The 19373-nt window shown below is 39.2% G+C and overlaps 1 protein-coding gene across 5 annotated transcripts in view; it reads right to left on the bottom strand.

The window, feature by feature from the left end:
• Nucleotides 1–19373, bottom strand: part of DIP2B (disco interacting protein 2 homolog B) — a 233498-nt gene that overhangs the window by 42285 nt on the left and 171840 nt on the right. For all 5 annotated transcript variants that reach the window (XM_033436311.2, XM_033436309.2, XM_004274331.4 and 2 more), the window contains 12 exons: nucleotides 17689–17886; nucleotides 16146–16237; nucleotides 14328–14438; nucleotides 12539–12662; nucleotides 11818–11927; nucleotides 8609–8711; nucleotides 7352–7416; nucleotides 4992–5085; nucleotides 4403–4522; nucleotides 2835–2949; nucleotides 1890–2029; nucleotides 1104–1240 (listed from right to left, as the gene is read on the bottom strand). In XM_033436311.2, coding sequence (XP_033292202.1) covers nucleotides 1104–1240; nucleotides 1890–2029; nucleotides 2835–2949; nucleotides 4403–4522; nucleotides 4992–5085; nucleotides 7352–7416; nucleotides 8609–8711; nucleotides 11818–11927; nucleotides 12539–12662; nucleotides 14328–14438; nucleotides 16146–16237; nucleotides 17689–17886 — 1409 coding nt within the window. The remainder of the gene's footprint in view (nucleotides 1–1103; nucleotides 1241–1889; nucleotides 2030–2834; nucleotides 2950–4402; nucleotides 4523–4991; nucleotides 5086–7351; nucleotides 7417–8608; nucleotides 8712–11817; nucleotides 11928–12538; nucleotides 12663–14327; nucleotides 14439–16145; nucleotides 16238–17688; nucleotides 17887–19373) is intronic.

Raw genomic sequence — 19373 nt, 5'->3', positions numbered from 1 at the left:
ATATATTATGCCATTTTAGGCTGTATAAACATAGATGATGGAGCCTTTTTGAGCCACCACATCACACCACACATATAGATAACACTCTCCTGCCATTTACATCTATTATTACATAATTACATGCACTGATTTTCAAATGGGATGGTAGACAGATGTGCCCTGCCATATTGAGACTGAGAACCACTAGTCTAGGTTATAGAAAAGGGAAGCTCAAAGACTGAAAATTGGCAGTGGTCATATAAGCCCTGTCTAGTGTGAAGGGGACATGGCCCATAAACTGGAGTTCTCTTTTCCCTAAAAGGTACCCCGAGGCAGGTTAATCCCAATTAGGAAATACAGACAATTAATTACGCCTGTTCTGATTTCCAGGCTCACCAGGCAAACTTTCATTACAATTTGGCTTCACATGCAGAACTGCCTTCAGAAAAACGATGTGCTAGTTCCACTGAAATATGAGCTATTTGAGTTTTATGTATTTTCCTGATGTACCACAAGCATGGAGAATAGTGCCAGACATGCAGAAGGTGCTCAATAAATATTTCTCTCACTGAAAGACTGAATAACGGCAACAATCTGCCCCCGTGACAAGCCAGGTTTTCATTTTTCATTAGGAGCTGGCATTCTGGTTTACATTAGTCTTTACAAGCGTGGTTAACTCGAGCCTACTCTTGAGAGATGGATCCATTCTCACTGCACTCTCAGAACTAAATTTTGGGTCTTATACGCTCAAACCATGGCACATTCACCAGGGTGAATTTCTGTGAGGCCTCTTACTCTTCATATATGTAAGAGATAAACAAGGGCGCTTCCTGTGTGCCAGGTACTGGTCTAAGCACTCTATAAACATTAACTCATTTAGTTCTCACAACGTTCCTATGGTAGATACTATCATTACTCACATTTTAAAAAGAAGGAAATTGGGGCACAGAGAGGTTAAGCGGCTCAACTAGTGCATGGCAGTCAGGGCTGGACCTCGGGCAGTCTACCTCTGGAGCACACACTCCCAACAGCTACGCTGTGCTATTTCCCATCAGCCCGCTCAGCTGCCTTAGTGACACTGACCTCACGCAACACGTTCCCCATGAAACTTTAACGTCACGTACCTCAAATGTATTTTTTGTCACACCAGCAAGCCCAAAGTACATCATGCCTCCTGTTCTGGAGCTGACACAGATTTCTCCAATTTCATCTGTTTTGCAGAGTTGGGGAGGTCCATCGGGTCTCACAATGCACATCATTCCTAGTGTACAGAAAGTATAGTCAAGGGACAGTCTGGAAAACCTTCGAAAAAACAGTCTCATCCTTATGAACCCACGAAAGTTTTACATTCACTGAGTGGCATTAAGTAAGAATACCAAACAGGAATGTTAAAAACAGACTTGATGCTACATAGGTATATCTGAAATTTCCACCTTTCACCCGATACTAAAGAATTTTTTAAATTCAGCAAATAAAAACATACAATAGATGCAGACCGAAGCTTTTAAAGACAGTGACTTATTCAAAATGACTACAAAGTCCAAAGAAACAGGTTAAATTAAAATACCCTTACACAGATCAAATTCAAACACGCAGGAAGCAATGTACTCTTAACTTTCTGCCAGCCCATCGTCTTGGCAATTACAGTGAAAACCGGACAACTTTAGTATCACTCAGTACTTAGCTTTCCATGTGAACAACTGTAACTGAAACATTCACAATTAAATCATCCAATTTCTGCCGGAAATAAGTATGATTAGAATCGCTTAACTCTTAGAGAGGCTTTTTGAAATTAAGTGACTTAGTACTAGATTTTGGATTCCTGGTTTTGGATCTCATATTTTATCAGGCTCCACTATCTCTAAAGACGAATCTTCATGAAACACCAAATGATGCCCCTGAGAACTCACCCCCGGGCATTACATGTCCCACATCCTGAACCGTCAGTGCTGAATTTTTATCTTCAGTATTGACCCGTATTACCCCATAGCTCAATCCATTCATGGAGAGAATGGCTCTTCCCGGCAAAGGGGCCCCTGGGACTCCAGGCCTGAAAACAAAATAAACTCATGAAATTTGGCAAATAAAATGATACTAAGAGAAAAGTATGAACATGTAGGAAAGGAAATTTCCTCTGGCTAGCATACACACAAAAATCCGCATTTTTCTCTACCCAAAACATGCCAAATTAATCTAATTTACATGTGCAAAGCATGGTGAACTTTCATTCAGATGGAAAAAGTAAATTTTAATCAGTTGTTAAGAATATACTGGCTTGCAAGGGGGACGGGGAGGGAGCGGGATGGACTGGGAGTTTGGGGTTGGTAGATGCAAACTATTACATTTAGAATGGATAAACAACAAGGTCCTACTGTATTAAAAAAAAAAAAGAAGGGATATATGTGTATAACCAAGTCACTTTGCTGTACAGCAGAGACTGACACAACACTAAATCAACTATATTTCAATTAAAAAATAAATAAATAAAAGGAATATACTGGCTTGGGTGTACTCTCTATATAGGTACTTTGCATATATAAGCTACAATCAAGAACAGTCTACTTGTAGTCTAAGATGCTAACTAAGGATTCTGAAGGGCAAAACAAGACAGAAAAAGAACTAATTCACAAATACGAGATGTTAATAACTAAAGTATAATTTCAGTTTACCAGTTACACTTAGGGCAAGAGTGGGAAAAATAAATGAGATGCTTCAAACTGCTTTACAAAGTCATTTTCACTTTCAGGATTATGAAGCAGAAAATTAGATCACACCCCTTGTCATCACCTGGTCCATTCTGCACATTTGATCAGAGTTGTAACATACATCAAGAGCACCAACATTCTCAACGATACCTGCGGATTGCGACAGTCATGGCTTCGGCGGAAGTAGCACACGGACAGATGGCCTCAGGTTTCAGACCATGGCTTTGGAACAGACTCAGGAAGGCATCACAGGATGACACAGACCCTGAGGAGTTGAAACAGATCAACTTGAAAACTGAAAACATGATTTTCATTATTGCAGGAAACTGGTAAAGAACAGAAAGCCGACACATCTGTACATCAAGTCCATGCAAATATTTTACTGTGCCTGTGAAATGGTTGATAGGTTTCAAGGACAAACAAATGCTCATCTAGCCCACGAAAGGTCAGTGACACTATTGAAAGTTACAACTTAAAATAAGGCTGCTCCTACCAAACTGCCCAATCAATAGCAGAGATGCACCGCAGGCAACAGGTGGCCAGTTCGGAAGCAAGCAACTCTTCCTGAAGTAACTACTGCAGTTTAGCCAGTGCATTACTAGTACTCTGGCTTAGTTCCATCCTGTTCATGTATTCTCTGACTTGTTTCTTACTAAGGTCAGTCCCAGGTCTGTGTTTTATACCAAGATGATCATTGTGACTACCGACAAAAATCCACGATGACAAAGAACACAGTAGTATCTAATGCTTTACCTGATTCTACCCTGTGGAGGCTTCAAGATGTTTATGCTTGTCAGGAAAAGCAGGCAACACAGTAAGATCTCTAAAAGCTTTCGCAAACTCCTTAGATTTGGTGACAGGGAATTTACATAAAGTCCAGACACTTGGCTCTATCAAGTTACCTTCTCATAGTTCTTTTTAGTTACATGACAGAGAAAGGACCTAAATGAGTGAGCATGGAGTGGTTTTAAAAGCTTACAGATCCATCAAATGATGAATGACTAAATAAAATACAGTATATCTATACAATAGAATATTATATGGCAATATAAAGGAATAAAGTACAGACACAGGCTACAACATGGAGGGACCTTGAAAACATGCTAAGTGAAAGGAGCCAGTCACAAAGGACCACATATAGCATGACTACATTTATGCGAAATGTCCAGAATAGATAAACATACAGAGACAAGGAGTAGATTAGCAGTTGCCTAGGGCTAGGGCACAGAGGATGGGAAATGGGGAGTGACTACTAATGGGTATGGGGTCTCTTTTGGGGAGGATGATGTTCTAAATTCAGGTCAATGGTGATAGCCGTATAACTCTGTGAATATACTGAAACCATTGAACTGTACTTTATTTTTTTTAATTCTTTAAAAGATTTTTTCTGATGTGGACCATTTTTAAAGTCTTTATTGAATTTGCTACAATATTGCTTCTGTTGTTTTATGTTTTAGTTTTTTGGACAGGAGGCATGTGGGATCTTAGCTCCCCGACCAGGGATCGAACCCACACCCCCTGCATTGGAAGGCAAATTCTTAACCACCGGACCTCCAGGGAAGTCCCCCATTGAAGGGTACTTTAAATGGGCAAGTTTTATGGTATGTGAATTATCTCTCAATACAGATATAAAAAAAAAATGCTTACAGAAAGGGGATGAAAACCTCAGACTACCAAAGGAAAGGATATTCCCAGACTGACACTCTAGAAATACTCACAGGGATTAGCTCCGTCAGTCACAATCAACATGCGGAGGGAGCTCAAGCTCACATCTCGTTGGTCCCGATGTGCCATCATAGCCCAGTGCAAGTCTCGGCATTTTACTAAAGCAACCTTGGCTATAAATGCAAAAGAGATAAAGTCAATACACACATGTTAAATTTGGTAGATATTAATATATTATAATAAAAACATTTTTACTTATTTTAGGAATCATGATTTTCACTTAGAGAAAAATAAAAACGGTTTCAAAGAAATTGTTCCAGGTGCTCTGAGGCAGTGGCAACTGACTGGACACACGACTGCCTCGCTCACTGTGACCTGCAGGCAGGCCTTGTATCCTAGCCAAGGAAGCTTCGAACACCAAAGCACCCAATAAATCTAATTCAGGGCCCGGATTCAGGCACAATTCTTAAGAATGGACATCAACTGAGATGAACTAGACAACATATCTGATTTTTTAATAACCAAACTCTAAAACCTGTCAAGGCACCAAGGCATAGAATTATGTCGTTAGAAAAGCAATTTGAAAATCCCTGAAATTGCCAACAGTCACGTAATCAAAGCTTAGATGCTGTGTGTAACTACCTTTGTGGGCATGTACTCTTTGGACCCAAGAGAGAGGGCAAGTCTTCATAACAGAGTAGGGTACACTAATTGTATGCATCTTATTCATTACATTCTGAAAAGCAAAGAAAGATAAAAAGTAATCAATACCTAATACATACTTAGCATTTTAAAACTGAACTGATATTTTGTTAACAATTTTAACCATATAATACTCAAACACATGCTCTTTGAAAAAAATTGAAAATATTAACTATAAGGTTGAAGCCTCCTTTGCTACCTATTCTCAAACCTGGTTCCCTTCTTTCCTCCTCAGAGATAATCATTGTTATGAATCTGCCATGGATCCTTCCAGTCTTTTTCCCATGTATTTACATATATATTCATCCCCAGAGAAACATAAAAGGCATCATACTATACATATATCTACAACTTGCTTTTTTTTTTGTGGTACGTGGGCCTCTCACTGTTGTGGCCCCTCCCGTCGCGGAGCACAGGCTCCGGACACACAGGCTCAGCGTCTATGGCTCACGGGCCCAGCTGCTCCATGGCATGTGGGATCCTCCTGGACCGGGGCACGAACCTGCGTCCCCTGCATTGGCAGGTGGACTCTCAACCACTGCGCCACCAGGGAAGCCCCAACTTGCTTTTTTTTCACTTAAATTGTTCTAGCGCTAAATCTATGTACATCAGTATAAGAGATCTATACAATTTTTTGGACCTGCTGCATAGTATTCTATAGTATGACTGTACCACAATTTATTTGGGCATTTCCCTATTATTGACAGATTTTTTTTTGCAATTACAAACAATGTTTCAAGGAACATATTTATACTCATTTCCCTGGCACGTGTGTAAGTGTGTCTCTAGGGTAGGTACAGAAAATTTGTACTGCTGAGTCATAGGATGTGTGCCTTTACCACTGAACAGAGAACTGCCAAACTGCTCTCTAACCCTCTGAGCGCTTTCATCATGTTTATGCTTGCCACATACCACCAAGGGCTGGGTCTTACAAAGCAAGAAATCAACGTTTCCCTGTCGCTTACCGGAGGTCCTGCCCAGACCCGTTAGGTGTTGCGGTAGATAAAGCTGAGTAACCTAAGGGGGTCATGCAATTTGGTGTCTCTCCTGCCACCCAGACCGAACATACCCAGGACCCCCTGTCCCCACAGAGACCCAGCCTGACAGAGTAGTTAAGTCTTGGTACTTAGACTAGCCATTTTGTTCACCACCCAAGTGGCCCAAAGATACCAAAATACCACTGTAAACCTCTTTTTCCTCCCTCCCCCAAGTTTCTAGCTATGGTGACAAACTTTTGGATTTCAGGGAAAGAATGGTGTGTATAACTAATTCTTCACATGTGTCCCTATCTTGCTCTGTGTATCAGAGAGAGAAGATTCCCTCTAACTCCTCACAAGGGTTTCTTAACCGCTGATTAAAAAAAAAGAAAATGGGAAGGACTTTAGAAAAGAGCAAGAAAGCATGTATGCTCAAGGAATAAGGGTTTTTTTTTTTTTACACTAATTTGAGGGGTCCTGGGAGAAAAGGGAAACCGCTCCTCTTCCCCATGCTTCATTTCCTACTCTTTCTCTGACTCCTGCCATGTGTGATGAGATACTCTCAAAGGTTCTTTCAACTGTAGGATACTGTATCTCTCCTCTCTCCCCTCCTAATCAGCATGCTCCATATGTAGCTTTTCCCACTTGAAATGTCCCCCCTTCTACTTCCACCCCCCAAACATCTCTGTATGGCTACATCTTACCCATTTTTTAGTCCAACTCAACTGTCACCTCTTCCATAAAAATTGAGGCCACAGCTGGGAGGAAGTCACCTTTTTCTAACTCCCTTAGGATGGTACCTGTTCCTCTATTATGGAAAGCAGTCTCATCTACCTTGTTATTCTACTCTTTCATTGCAGCATGGACTCATTCAAGACATTTTGTCCAATGGAAAGGTTAGATATTATTAAACACAGTTGCAAAGTTCCAGATATATTTAAGTAATCTTTTCTTCAGAAAAGAGAAGAGGTGACTCTCATAGTTTTTTGAAAATTATAAATAAACATATAGCCATTTGTAGAAATTTTTAAGCTTTGAGTCATCATAGCAGATATTTAAAGGATTTTTGATCCTAAGTTCTCCTATATACTATTATGTGAAAGGTATACCCAACCACACAATGAAGAAAAAACAGAATTACATTCTCCTTTAAAAAAATTACCATTCGTATCACAAAATCAAATTCCCCTGGAAAATACTACTGATCTTTTAGGGGCTTACATTTCAAACAAGCACTGAGTGATGCTGTGGTTACACAGCACACACAGTGACCTGAATCATAAGCACAATTTACACTAAAGGCCTCGATTCTGTGTAGCTTACCGCAAACATGCCATGCCACAGCCCCGCATCCTTCTTAAAGTCTAAAACATTTACTACTGTTTCCCCTAAAATAGAAAAAAATAGGAAAAAACACAAGGAAATCATCTTTAGTGTTAAGTAGCAAAATTATGTCACTTGCCTCTATTAAACAACTGATTTGGTACTTTTAAAGAAACCACTAAAAGTTCTCAGGGTCTTCTAATTACTTCTAATTACTTTGAGGGTACCCTCAAATTGGCTGGGGGACTGATCACAGGGTGACGTGGTCACAGAAGAAACAATGAGTTTGGAATTCCTTGACTTTGGCACTGTCTTCGAGATAATAATTTTTTCCTAATTATATAAGGAACACATGTTTGTTTTAGAAACTTTGGAAGTTTCACAAGCATATGTAAAAAATTATACTTCCTAGAGAAAACAAAAAATGTTGGTGTATGTATATATCTATATATTATATCTACATACATGCACATATAATTCTAAGCTTATATACTTATAATGCTTATATAGAGACAGATACTTGACTAACAAAATTGGTACATACTGCTCTGTATCTAATTTGTTTCCACTTAATGATATACTGAAACAATCTTTAATATTCAAGAACATGAGTTTTAATACCTCAGCATATAACCCATTATATGAATGTATTATATAATAATCAACTGCATTTGTTGGCATTTTGATTTCATTACACACACATATATATTTTTAACCAGACAAGAATGCAGCTCTGTAATGCTGCTATAATGAGCATGTATTAACTTGTTTCATTCTATGAAAGGAAAATAAAACACTAAAAAAATTAATATTGTGAAGAACATTCTAAGGGGAATAGTCATTACACAATATATATCAACACATCTAAAGTCCAACAACCCAGAATACATTTTTGTGTTTTAATTTGTGTTTTTTGGTAGCAGAATTTCTTTGACTCTAACTCCATACAGCTGGTGGCAGCTCTAATGCATGGGGAGATGGAGGTACCTGACATTCCGCGGCTAATAAGCACATGGTTTTAATTAGTTTTCTATTTCTGCACTCTAGAAATCATGCTTTACATATTTGGTTTGCCCAGAATTCTAGCTTCTTTAAATCACAGCATATTTGTGAAAAAGAAGAAAGCAAGCCAAGAATGTGTCTTAGAACATTTCCCTCTGAATGCGGTCATTAACTGGAGTCCAGCCGCCGAGCGCTCTGCGCGAAGTCACACAGATCTGAGCTCACAGTGCAGGCAGTCACGGGGTGAAGTCTGACCTTCAGAATAATTGCAGGCCTGCGACAGAGCTTGGCAGTGAGACAGCATTGCAAGGCGGGACACTGTAACTCCCATTACACTCCCTTCTTTGCTTGTTTTATACTAGGAAAAAAAAACACAAAAACAAAAACACAAGAAACAACAAAATGGGTTATTTCAAACGACAAAATTAGAATCCAAAAACGAAACCCCGAAAAGCCATGACGATGGGCTGAATTTAACATTTCATATAAATATCTGAGGCTACGCACTTGGGCCCCAAACTCTAATCACACAAAGATAGGACTGGGTAATGTCAAAGCTCAGCGAAAGTATGTGTGAAAAATTCTTAAACGTTTAATTAGTCGTCAGTGTGAAGTGGCTGCTAAAGAAGCTAAAACAAACATGTGACTTCAGCCGTGTTAACAGAAGCACAGTATCAAATACACGGCAAGAGCAAGAGCTAAAGGTGTGCAAGTGTGGTCTCTGTCTATCAGCAGCTCCCGGCTGGGAGGGGAGGCTGGGAAATGGCCTATTCACTCCTCCAAATCAATCAGCTATAATTTTGCTTTTACCTCGATGCTCCATTCAAGTTGCTTTTTACCAAGATCAGTCACATTTTTATTGTTAAATCAAAAGCACATACTGCATACGTTACTTTATCAGACCTTTCTGTAATATCTGACACCTCCTTTCTTGACACTTTCTCCTTCCTTGGCTTTTGTGATACTCCCCTTCCTATTCAATATTCTCTCTCTCTCTCCTTTCCCTCCACTTTCTCTGCCCATCCCTTGAATGTTGGCATTCCCTGAACGTTCTGTTCTTCCTCTTCTCTTTTCACTTTAATTCATCAGGGTACCACATTCCTGATGACTCCCAATTCTCTACTTCCAGTCCAGACCTCTCTCCAGAGATCCAGACTCAGAGGGTCAACCCTTCCCCTCGAATGACCCGTACTCCTGTGAAACGCAGCCAACACCACCCCTCTACCTTTTGCCCATGAAAACTTTTCTTGCTGTATTTCCTGTCTTAGCGAAGGATGCCATCCATCATCTATCCAGTTGCCCAAGTCAGAAACCCAAGTGTCTTTCTTGCCTCCGCCCTCTCCAGAGTTAGTCACTAAGTCCTGTCTCTTCTGTTTCTTACTGTATCTCAATTCCATCCAACCACTTTTCTCCATCCACATCACCATGAACTTGGGCTCACCTGGATAACTGTGAAAGCTCCCCATTTCGCTTCTTAACTCCACCAAACAGATAAATCTTTTAACAACATATTTATTCTTGTCACTCTTCTGCTGACAACCCTTTAAAAGCTCCTTATTACCCACAGGATACTTGAAACTCACTAGCAATGTCCTGTGGGTAATAAGAGGGTCCTAAGTGAAAACTGCAAGTTAATTCAGAATAGCAGAAGCATAGAAATGTAGAGGACAGTAGTTCTACATGAGGTCAGAGAGCTAAGCAGGGGCCACAGAATGAAGGGCACTTTACCTTTTAGGAAGAACCAATAAAGAAGACTGAAAAGGAGTGGTCAGTGAGTAGTCAGGGAAGCCAGTGAGCAGTTTTAAGGGGGATGAAGGGGTGAACCATGTCATCACTGGGAGATGATATGGATTGAGAGCTGACTGCTAAATTTGGTATTTTAATCGCCTGTTTACTTGTCTGTCATTTAAATGTATCCAGATCCCTTCCATCTTTAAAAGCAATCCTCCTTCGATCCAACATCACCACGTTGCCTCAAAGCTACTGCCCACTCTCTTCCCTTTTATAGCCAAAGTTATCACTACAGGGCTCAAGTTGGGTGGATTTTTTTCCCCAAACTTTTTTTAAAATTTATGGATGTTTATTCATTAATTTAGCAAACAGTTGGTGAGCATTTACTAATATGTCTCAAGCAAGATGCAGAGTACTCAAGGGCATAGCTTTTAGAGTGAAACAGGTATGAGTTTGAGTCCGAGTTCTGTCAACTTCGAGTCAAAGGTTTTAGACAAACCTTTGGTTGGTTACTCAAGTTAAAGTCTTAGTCTCCTCAGGTACTAAGCAGGTTTAATAACAGCCCCCCACCTCATAGGGTACTTGTGAGGACTGACTGAGATAATGCATGTAAAGCACTTGGCCTGGGCTTCCCTGGTGGTGCAGGTTTAGAATCCGCCTGCCAATGCAGGGGACACGGGTTGGAGCCCTGGTCTGGGAAGATTCCACGTGCCGCGGAGCAACTAAGCCCTGTGCGCTACAACTACTGAGCCTGTGCTCTAGAGCCCGCGAGCCACAACTACTGAGCCCGTGTGCTGCAACTACTGAAGCCTGTGTGCCTAGAGCCCGTGCTCCGCAACAAGAGAAGCCACTGCAATGAGAAGCCCGCACACTGCAACAAAGAGGAGCCCCCGCTCGCCGCAACTAGAGAAAGCCCACGCGCAGCAACGAAGACCCAACACAGCCAAAAATAAATAAATTTTAAAAAAGTAAAAATAAAAAAAATAAAGCACTTGGCCTGGTGCCTGGTATGCAGTAGGACTTAATCCCTCAACTGAATTATGTTATCAATCAGTCAAGTTCCTACACTAACATTCAATACCAAACCCTCTAGCCATCTGTTTCTTCTTGCTCTTTATCTGTTAAATTTGTTCTTTTTTTTTTTTCGGTATGCGGGCCTCTCACTGCTGTGGCCTCTCCCGTTGCGGAGCACAGGCTCCGGACGCGCAGGCTCAGCGGCCATGGCTCACGGGCCCAGCCGCTCCGCGGCATGTGGGATCTTCCCAGACCGGGGCACGAACCCGTGTCCCCTGCATCGGCAGGTGGACTCTCAACCACTACGCCACCAGGGAAGCCCTAAATTTGTTCTTTTAAAGCACAGCTATTTGTCCTCCTCAATTCTCCAGTCTCTTGCTTCCCATCACCCCCCACCACTCCCATCCCCAAAGCAGCAGAAAAATATCTCTGCCAGTAAAGCATTTCTTAAACCTCTGAACTTCTCTAAGTCTTTTGTAACTTTCTTATATGACAAGGATCAATTTCTTTGTTGTCTTTCTCTTGAATATGTATTTATGTTCAAAATAATTAGAATAGAAGGGCCACTATAAGGCATTTTACAAGCCAAAAGATGGAAATCTAACAAACCAGGAGGATCTACTAACATTAACACTACAAAAAATTAGTTTTAAATTTTGTGGGACAGCAATTGAAGCCAAAGGAAAAGTCAGAATGTACATCCTAGTCTCAGGACTTACCTCAATGTATGCTGGTTCTGTACCAGCAGGTGAGATGTGGGGTTGCCAGTCTTTAGGTGGCTTTGAAAGGTACTTGGAATCTGTTACAACCCATTTGAGCCGGGGCCAACCTAAATCAAACCCAAAATAAAAATTGAATTGCCTAAGCCATCAGGAAAGGAGTTCACAATGAATTGGTCATTTTAAATATCAAGAGACCAAATCAAGGTCATTTTATAACCAGTAAAATATCTTTATTAGTGTTTAGTGATAAATCACCAGACAATTGTACTTTCTTTCGAAAGTACCATCGTTCCACATGCTGATTCCAGGCCTTGACATTACCTCAACAACTGGGAGGTCCATTTGGCAGTGGAAGTCCACTGAGGATAGGGTCTATCCTCTGTCTCTACATGTAGCATTTAGCTTTAGTGAACAGAGTGGTAGCTTTTCCAACCATCAGCATAAAGGTTAAGGGTGTGGGCTGTGGAATCAGACAGATCTGGGTTCAAATCGCTGCTCTGCCATATATTAGCTGTGACTTTGGGCAACTTACTTAACCTCTTTGTGTCTTACTTTCCTCACCTGTAAAATGGGGATAATAATGGTACCTACTTCATAAGATTGTGAGAATTAAATAAGAAAATATATGTTAAGTACTTAGCTATTATTAAATTAAAACACTAATTAAAGCACTCAGCTTTAATTTTTAAATGATAATTCAGGTACAAATATTACTAACCTTTAAACTGTACAATTTCTCCATTCTGGGTTTTTGGCAATCCCTTTAGACAAACTTCACTGGTAAGAGCTAAGGCAATACCACAGCTTCCCAGCAAGAAGCCAATCTGCTGCCCTCCAGCATCCTGTGGAGAAAAGATAATGAGCAAGGCAGGGGAGTGAACGTGAGCATACTGAAGGCCCAAACCTGACACTTAGTAACACTCTGGCACTTGTGTGACACATTCGTGGAACCCCCTGATATCTGGCAATTGTCAAAATCCAGTGACAATATGTTCTTCCAAATAATTTCTACAACACAGTGACTTCCTGAGTGCAAATCCCATTTTATTAATCTGACATTGCTAACGATGAATTCCACCAGCCAAATGCGACCATTTTAGTGAACGGTCAGCAACACTCCTCTCTTAGATTAATCTCAGGAAATGAAATAAAAGTGAACATGGTTAAGTTGTCTTGACCTAGCCATACCTCCAAATCCAAAAGCAAAGCAATTCAGGTCAGAACAAAATAAATAATGTAAATGGACATCAAATGTACAAATCTACAATGAAAGTGAATGGACGGTTATACCCAGGTCCACATACTCCTTATTATTCTATTTTAAAGGGGGTAGATTTAAGCCTTACAGCAATAGCTGAGGAAGAAACCAAAAGAGATAGCCTAAAGCATTTCCATTAAAATTTCATCTTAAAAGTATCATTATGAAGCCACATAAACATTGCCAACTTAATAATTTAAGAACAACCCTATGGTTTCCTGACCAATCTAAAGATACTATACCCATCAACCAGAGTTTCAGGGATGCTACCCAGTTTTTTATTCCTTTCAGAAAATACTTTTTTTCTTATAAATCCATAGTCTCTACCATATTTGTCTTCACCATCAACTCCCAATAATAAACTGCACAAGAAAATTAGGGTCAAACAGCTCATGGAGAAATCATTCAGTTAAACTTTGACATCTGCCACATATGCTTATTTTAGTAGGACGGATGTGTGGTCAAAGTAAATTCTGTACCCCAGAGTAGTAACACAACATCACTGCATCGCCCTTCGACTTAATGGAGGCCCTAGATGTTATGATACAGTTAAGGGAAATCCCTTCACAGAAAGGTTTCACCTATTGTAAATGTGGATTATCTATAGTCTCTGAAGCAAGAGTGGTACTTCTTTTTTTAAGATTTTTTTTGATGTGGACCATTTTTAAAGTCTTTATTGAATTTGTTACAATATCGCTTCTGTTTTATGTTTTGTTTTTTTGGCCCCAAGGCATGTGGGACCTTGGCTCCCCGACCAGGGATCAAACCCACACCCCCTACACTGGAAGGCAAAATCTTAACCAGTACACCACCAGGGAAGTCCCGAGAGTGGTACTTTTTGTTGTTGTTGTTGGCTGTACCACGTGGCTTGTGGGTTCCTCGACCAGGGATTGAACCCGGGTCCACGGCACTGAAAGCCCAAGTCTTAACCACTGGACCGCCAGAGAATTCCCGAGTGGTACTCTTTATAAATGGTAATCGTTGAAAAGTCAAGTATGTCCCCATAACTTTTACGTGATATATAACACTAGAAAATTTCTATCTCGGTTGAAAACAGGTTATTTTCATGAAACTTATAAATATTCATAAATAAATTTTCTACAACTTTCATGTTTTTATAAAGTGAAGCTAAGTACTTAAGAAAGTGGTCAGACTATTTTTTAATGTTGTAACTGAGTCAACTGATCCAAGAACCCAATGCCTGCCATGTCGCATCAGGCTACCCTTCTCTTAAATTTAGCAATGTTACCTTTCTGGTAAGAGGTACCTCTATAGGCACTGGAATCACTTCGGCCAGGAGACATCCATAAAAAGCCACCATAAACATGACTGGATCATTGTTGGGGTAAACCAGGGCTACCTATAATACATAATGACATTCAATACAGAGGAATAAGAGGAGACTAACGCTTTCAATGCCACTAAGTGATAGATTTATATATGACATTTAGCATGGACACAATACATCAAACCATTTAATGGCCTAAAGAAAATTAACTTATTCAGAAGGATGCACACATCTAAAAAGATCTCTGTCATTCCCATGATTATACTAGGCACAATTCGGGGACTATAATGCAATTCAGCATCATCACCATAAGAATTTTTCATTTAATTCTATTGGTGATTTAGCAGTGAACAACCCACCTTCAGTAGTAAGTTAATTACTTAGAAAACCTAAGGCAATTTACTTTAGTGCAGGGCTAAAGCAATAAAATTAATGTGATGGATCTCTCTAGACAGACTAACATATTAAAGAATAAGCCTTATATCTCTCAGAGAGAACCTACAAGCATTGACGGACTCAATTACCACCTTAGGGCAAACCTAAGGTTTCTTACTTTTTAACAGATTCATTGCATTAATCCTTATACTCACTTAACCAACAATGCAAGTATACTAGCAAGAAGGCATTTGGTAGTAGGTATAAGCAATACTGGCAGAAACCATTATGAATATAAAGTTAATTCATTTACAAAAGATAAACAGTGAAACCTCCATAATATGTTCAAACCTGTGATCTCACCTGTAATGCATCAGAGATAACTGACCCTTCCTAATTTCCTCAAGGAATGCAAAAACACAGAAGTCACGATTGTTGTGGAGTTTGTTCCTTGGCTTGGATATTCACAGATTAACATTTGAAACTTAATTATGTCATTGGACTTTTGTTTCTCCCTTTCTTTCTCTCACTTAAAAATTCTCTTAACTTACTCCCAAGATAAGTTCAGTTCTGAACCTTCTAGAGTTCTAAAAAAAATGCTAAATGCACAAGACATTTAAACAACCCATTTCCTTTCTGCACACAAGTGTCCATGTTGTTAGGAAGACACGAAATTACCTTCTTAGGGTTCAGTGAAGATTATGATACACTCACAAGTCATACTTAAAAGTAAAAGCCATACTTTAGATGCCCTTTGCCAAAATGCAGAAGTATTAATATCTTTAAAAGGCTAGTTTAGGAAATTTTGTAATCATGAGCCTACTAAAATGAATTCTGTTGTGTATGTAGCTGGTGTTTCATTCTACAAGCCCAAATGAAAAGTAATATTTGATGATAAGAAGTAATTTTATTTAGAAAGTGAATAAAACCTTTAAATATTGAAAAAAATTTTAATGTCACCTCTAATTTAAAAAGAAATTAATGATGTCAATTTGTTTCTTCTTAGAAGTAACATAAGTCTCCCTCCCTGTCCACAAAAAACCCCAGAATATTGTTTTGAAAGTTTTATGGGGCATTTTTCAAAGAAAAAAATCAAAGAGTAAACTTGATTGCTATTTTTGTTGTCTAAATATTGAAATATTTATTTACAGAAAGATTTAGGTTTCTCTTTATTTTCATTAGTAAAGAGACACGTGAATATCCTTCAAACTATAAATGCAAGAATTATATAACCTGCGTCGGAACCAAACCATTTTCATTTTCTAAGAGTAAGAGTTATATAAATTGTGCTGTTGTACATTAAAAATTCAGAATGTGCATGCTAGAAAACAATAAGCATCGCCTCCCTAAAACAAACAAAAAACCCCCCAAAAAACCAACCAAACAAACAAAAAAACCAATTACCCTGTCTCCAGGTTTTAACACAGGTTCATTTTTGGTCCCCAGTTTATTAAGCAGTGTGTAGGCCAACTTTAAACTTCTGCTCCACAACTTTCCTGGAAAAAGAAAACAGTCATATAGAAAAACACAGGCCTACTTCAGCAAGAGGGCATTCAGTTCATCAGCACACCAAAGGAGATAACGGCCACTAGCAAATGATACATTAGACAAGCATCACCCTCAACACACAGAGAGGCCCTCCGCCACAAAAACTGCTTCACAGTCACTCTAGTTTACGAAAGCCAGTGCTGCCTTCAAGCAAAAATGAAACATCACCGAAAGCTCACTCTGATTTAGATAATATTTCAAATTCTTCTCTGAAGTAATCTGAATATCTTTAGAAATAATCTGATGTGAGCTGATCAGATTTAAAGGGAAGGAAACAAGTTTTTATCACAGGACTGAAAATCAGAAGACAGCTTCTTTCTAAGCTTTTTCTGAAGAAACACTTACACATATGATACTGGATACCTGAAGTAAGTGCAAAGCAAAAGTACGCCTCAAATGACTGAGCATTCCATACCACTGTATTTCAGTGAAAACAGACAATAAAATGGAAATTAACTATATGAAACATGTGGATATAGTCAAAGATGTTAAATAAACATGTAAAGATTTGGCTAGCTGACTGCTTTCTTAAAGGGTACATGGATGAGATTAATGTACAGCTTCTGAAATGAATGCTAAAAACAATTTTAGGGGGAAAAGCCTATTGCTCCCCTCTTCTGGCTCCTTTCCCCGACCACCCTTAGAAATTCTTATTTTAGATTATGAAGAAAGTAAAATCATTTTATTTTGCAAAGATATGTTAGTTTTACACACAACTCGTTCAGAGGGGCATTGAAGATGGAAACTCATGTCAATCTGTACAATTCTTTAAATAAAAACTATTTCTCTAAAGTATTCTATATGGAGATCTATGGACAATGTATACCACTTGTGAAGGTTGAAAAAGGAATCTGTCTGAATAAACTAGTACAAAATCTCACAGCCCAAGTTGAATCCATTCTTCTTGTTATTTAAAAAAAGAAATAATAAAAATAAAGTTATTTAAAAAATTTGTAAAACAAAACTAAATGGAAAACTACTGATTCTTTGTTCATTATAGAATTTTGTGCCTATTACACGCAAGAGGCAGGATGAAGTAAATGACAAAGATCTAAAAAGTAACCAATTTCAATTTTTAGATAAAACCACCTGATTTTTACCATATGCCATTAATCCTGCCCAAATGTCTTCCTAAAATCCTCTCCTAATGTTTAAACATCAGTGGATCTAAAAAGTCTCTTTCTTCTTTTAAATATCAGCTGGCTTGCAACAGTCCCTTTAGCAAAAGAAAATATTTGGCAACAGCTATACTTAGAACTTAGGATCCTATTAAAATAATTTAAAAGATCTAGTGAAACACAATGACCAGTAACTGCTAAATAGCAAGATAAAAACATTACCCATGATAATCTGAAGAACTATTAGGAGAAAAGGAAGGAACTGGACTCCTGAAACTCACCATAAGTAAGAGTGTAAATTGGTTTCCCTGTTACGTCCAGTGCAGTCAGACAGGGGCATTTTGCCTGAGTGGTGCCCCAGCGCTGCAGGGCAGACTCAAGAGCAGGAGGCCAGTTACAGATGACTCCTAGTGGCTCTCCCTTCACAGGGGTCATCTGCCGTCCCTCAGGCTTGGGTTGGTTGGGGTCTGGCTGAGGTACTGTACCAAAACAACCCCAACAGGTTATGAAAATAAGATCTGAAGTAAGTACAAATACCAAGTAACACAACTTAGGTCTCTAATCTCAAGTATATTTCCCCTTTCCCTTTATCTTTATCTGGCTTGAACTCACTCTGAGAAAATAAAGGACGTCGTTAGAAATAGTAATCCACAAACTGGGCCTTAATTCATTTTCCCACATAATCGTAAAATCATATTTAATATATTTTACACAACAAATCCTGACCCTGACAAAGCAAATGCCTGAACGTTCAAAAAAACACAAAGCATACATTTCTGTTTAGCAATTTTACAATTTTTAGTAAGCTTGTTTTTAGACCTTTAGTTTGTGTCCAATGTTAGAAAGCCAGGTTCCACCTCACCAGGTTATGTTTAATGATAAAGCATTGAACTATGAATCAGAAAACCCAAGCTTACATTCACTTTTTACTAGTGTGACCTGAGGCAATAGGAGTTACCCCAGCCTCAATTGTCCTCATCTATAAAATGGGGATACAACAGGGTCATATTGGACTCAGGCAGACAATGGGCATGAATGACAACGTTCCTTCCATGTCTCTATACCTCTGTGCACATCTCATACGGCCAATCCCTTTGCCTCCTGGTGAACTTGCACTCATCCTTGTCGGGATGCAGCTCTAATGGTACCTCCCCTGGGAAGCCGCCCGGGGCCATTCCTTCCTTAGTGCTTCCACACTGTGTGCTAGTACACCCTTATTAAAGTACTGAGGATGCTCAAGAGCATCTACTACTCTATAATTTTTTCTCCCCCTTTGACTGAGAGCTCTTTTTTTTTTTTAATATTTATTTATTTATTTGGCTGCTCTCGGTCTTAGTTGCGGCACACAGGATCTTCGTTGCGGCACGTGGGCTCTTTAGGTGCGGTGTGCGAACCCTTAGTTGCGACATGTGGGATCTAGTTCCCTAACCAGGGATCGAACCCAGGCCCCCTGCATTGGAAGCGTGGAGTTTTAACCACTGGACCACCAGCGAAGTCCCTTGACTGAGAGCTTTTTGAGAGAAGACATGGTTCATATTCCTCTTATTGCCTAGAGTGCCTAATACATAATGGTTGCTCAATCAATGTTAATTAAATTGAACTGAACTTGGGGGACAAAAAAGAAAAGCACCAGGATCATTAACATGGGCAATTCCAGAAACTGGAGGTGACTAATATTTCATATTCTTTCATATAGACAAAACTTAAGTCCTCTTAATTTTTCTACAATAAACAAGTATTATTCAAACATTAAAAAGCAAAAAAAAAAAAATCCTGTATTTTCATAGCAGGAAAGATAATTTACATATGGAACAAAAGGCCAAGTATTCACTGAGTGCCAATTATGTGCACAAGATGTGATAAACATTGAGAAGATAAATGCTGCACATATCATTCTTTGAACAAACATTTATTGCTTCTAATAATGCCGGGTACAAGGAATACAGGGTCCATGCCCTCTAGGAGT

The sequence above is a fragment of the Orcinus orca genome, chromosome 11 (assembly GCF_937001465.1).
Source record: "Orcinus orca chromosome 11, mOrcOrc1.1, whole genome shotgun sequence".
NCBI lineage: Eukaryota > Metazoa > Chordata > Mammalia > Artiodactyla > Delphinidae > Orcinus > Orcinus orca.
Note: the sequence above shows the minus strand (reverse complement) of the source record. Positions and strands in the feature narration are given on the sequence as shown.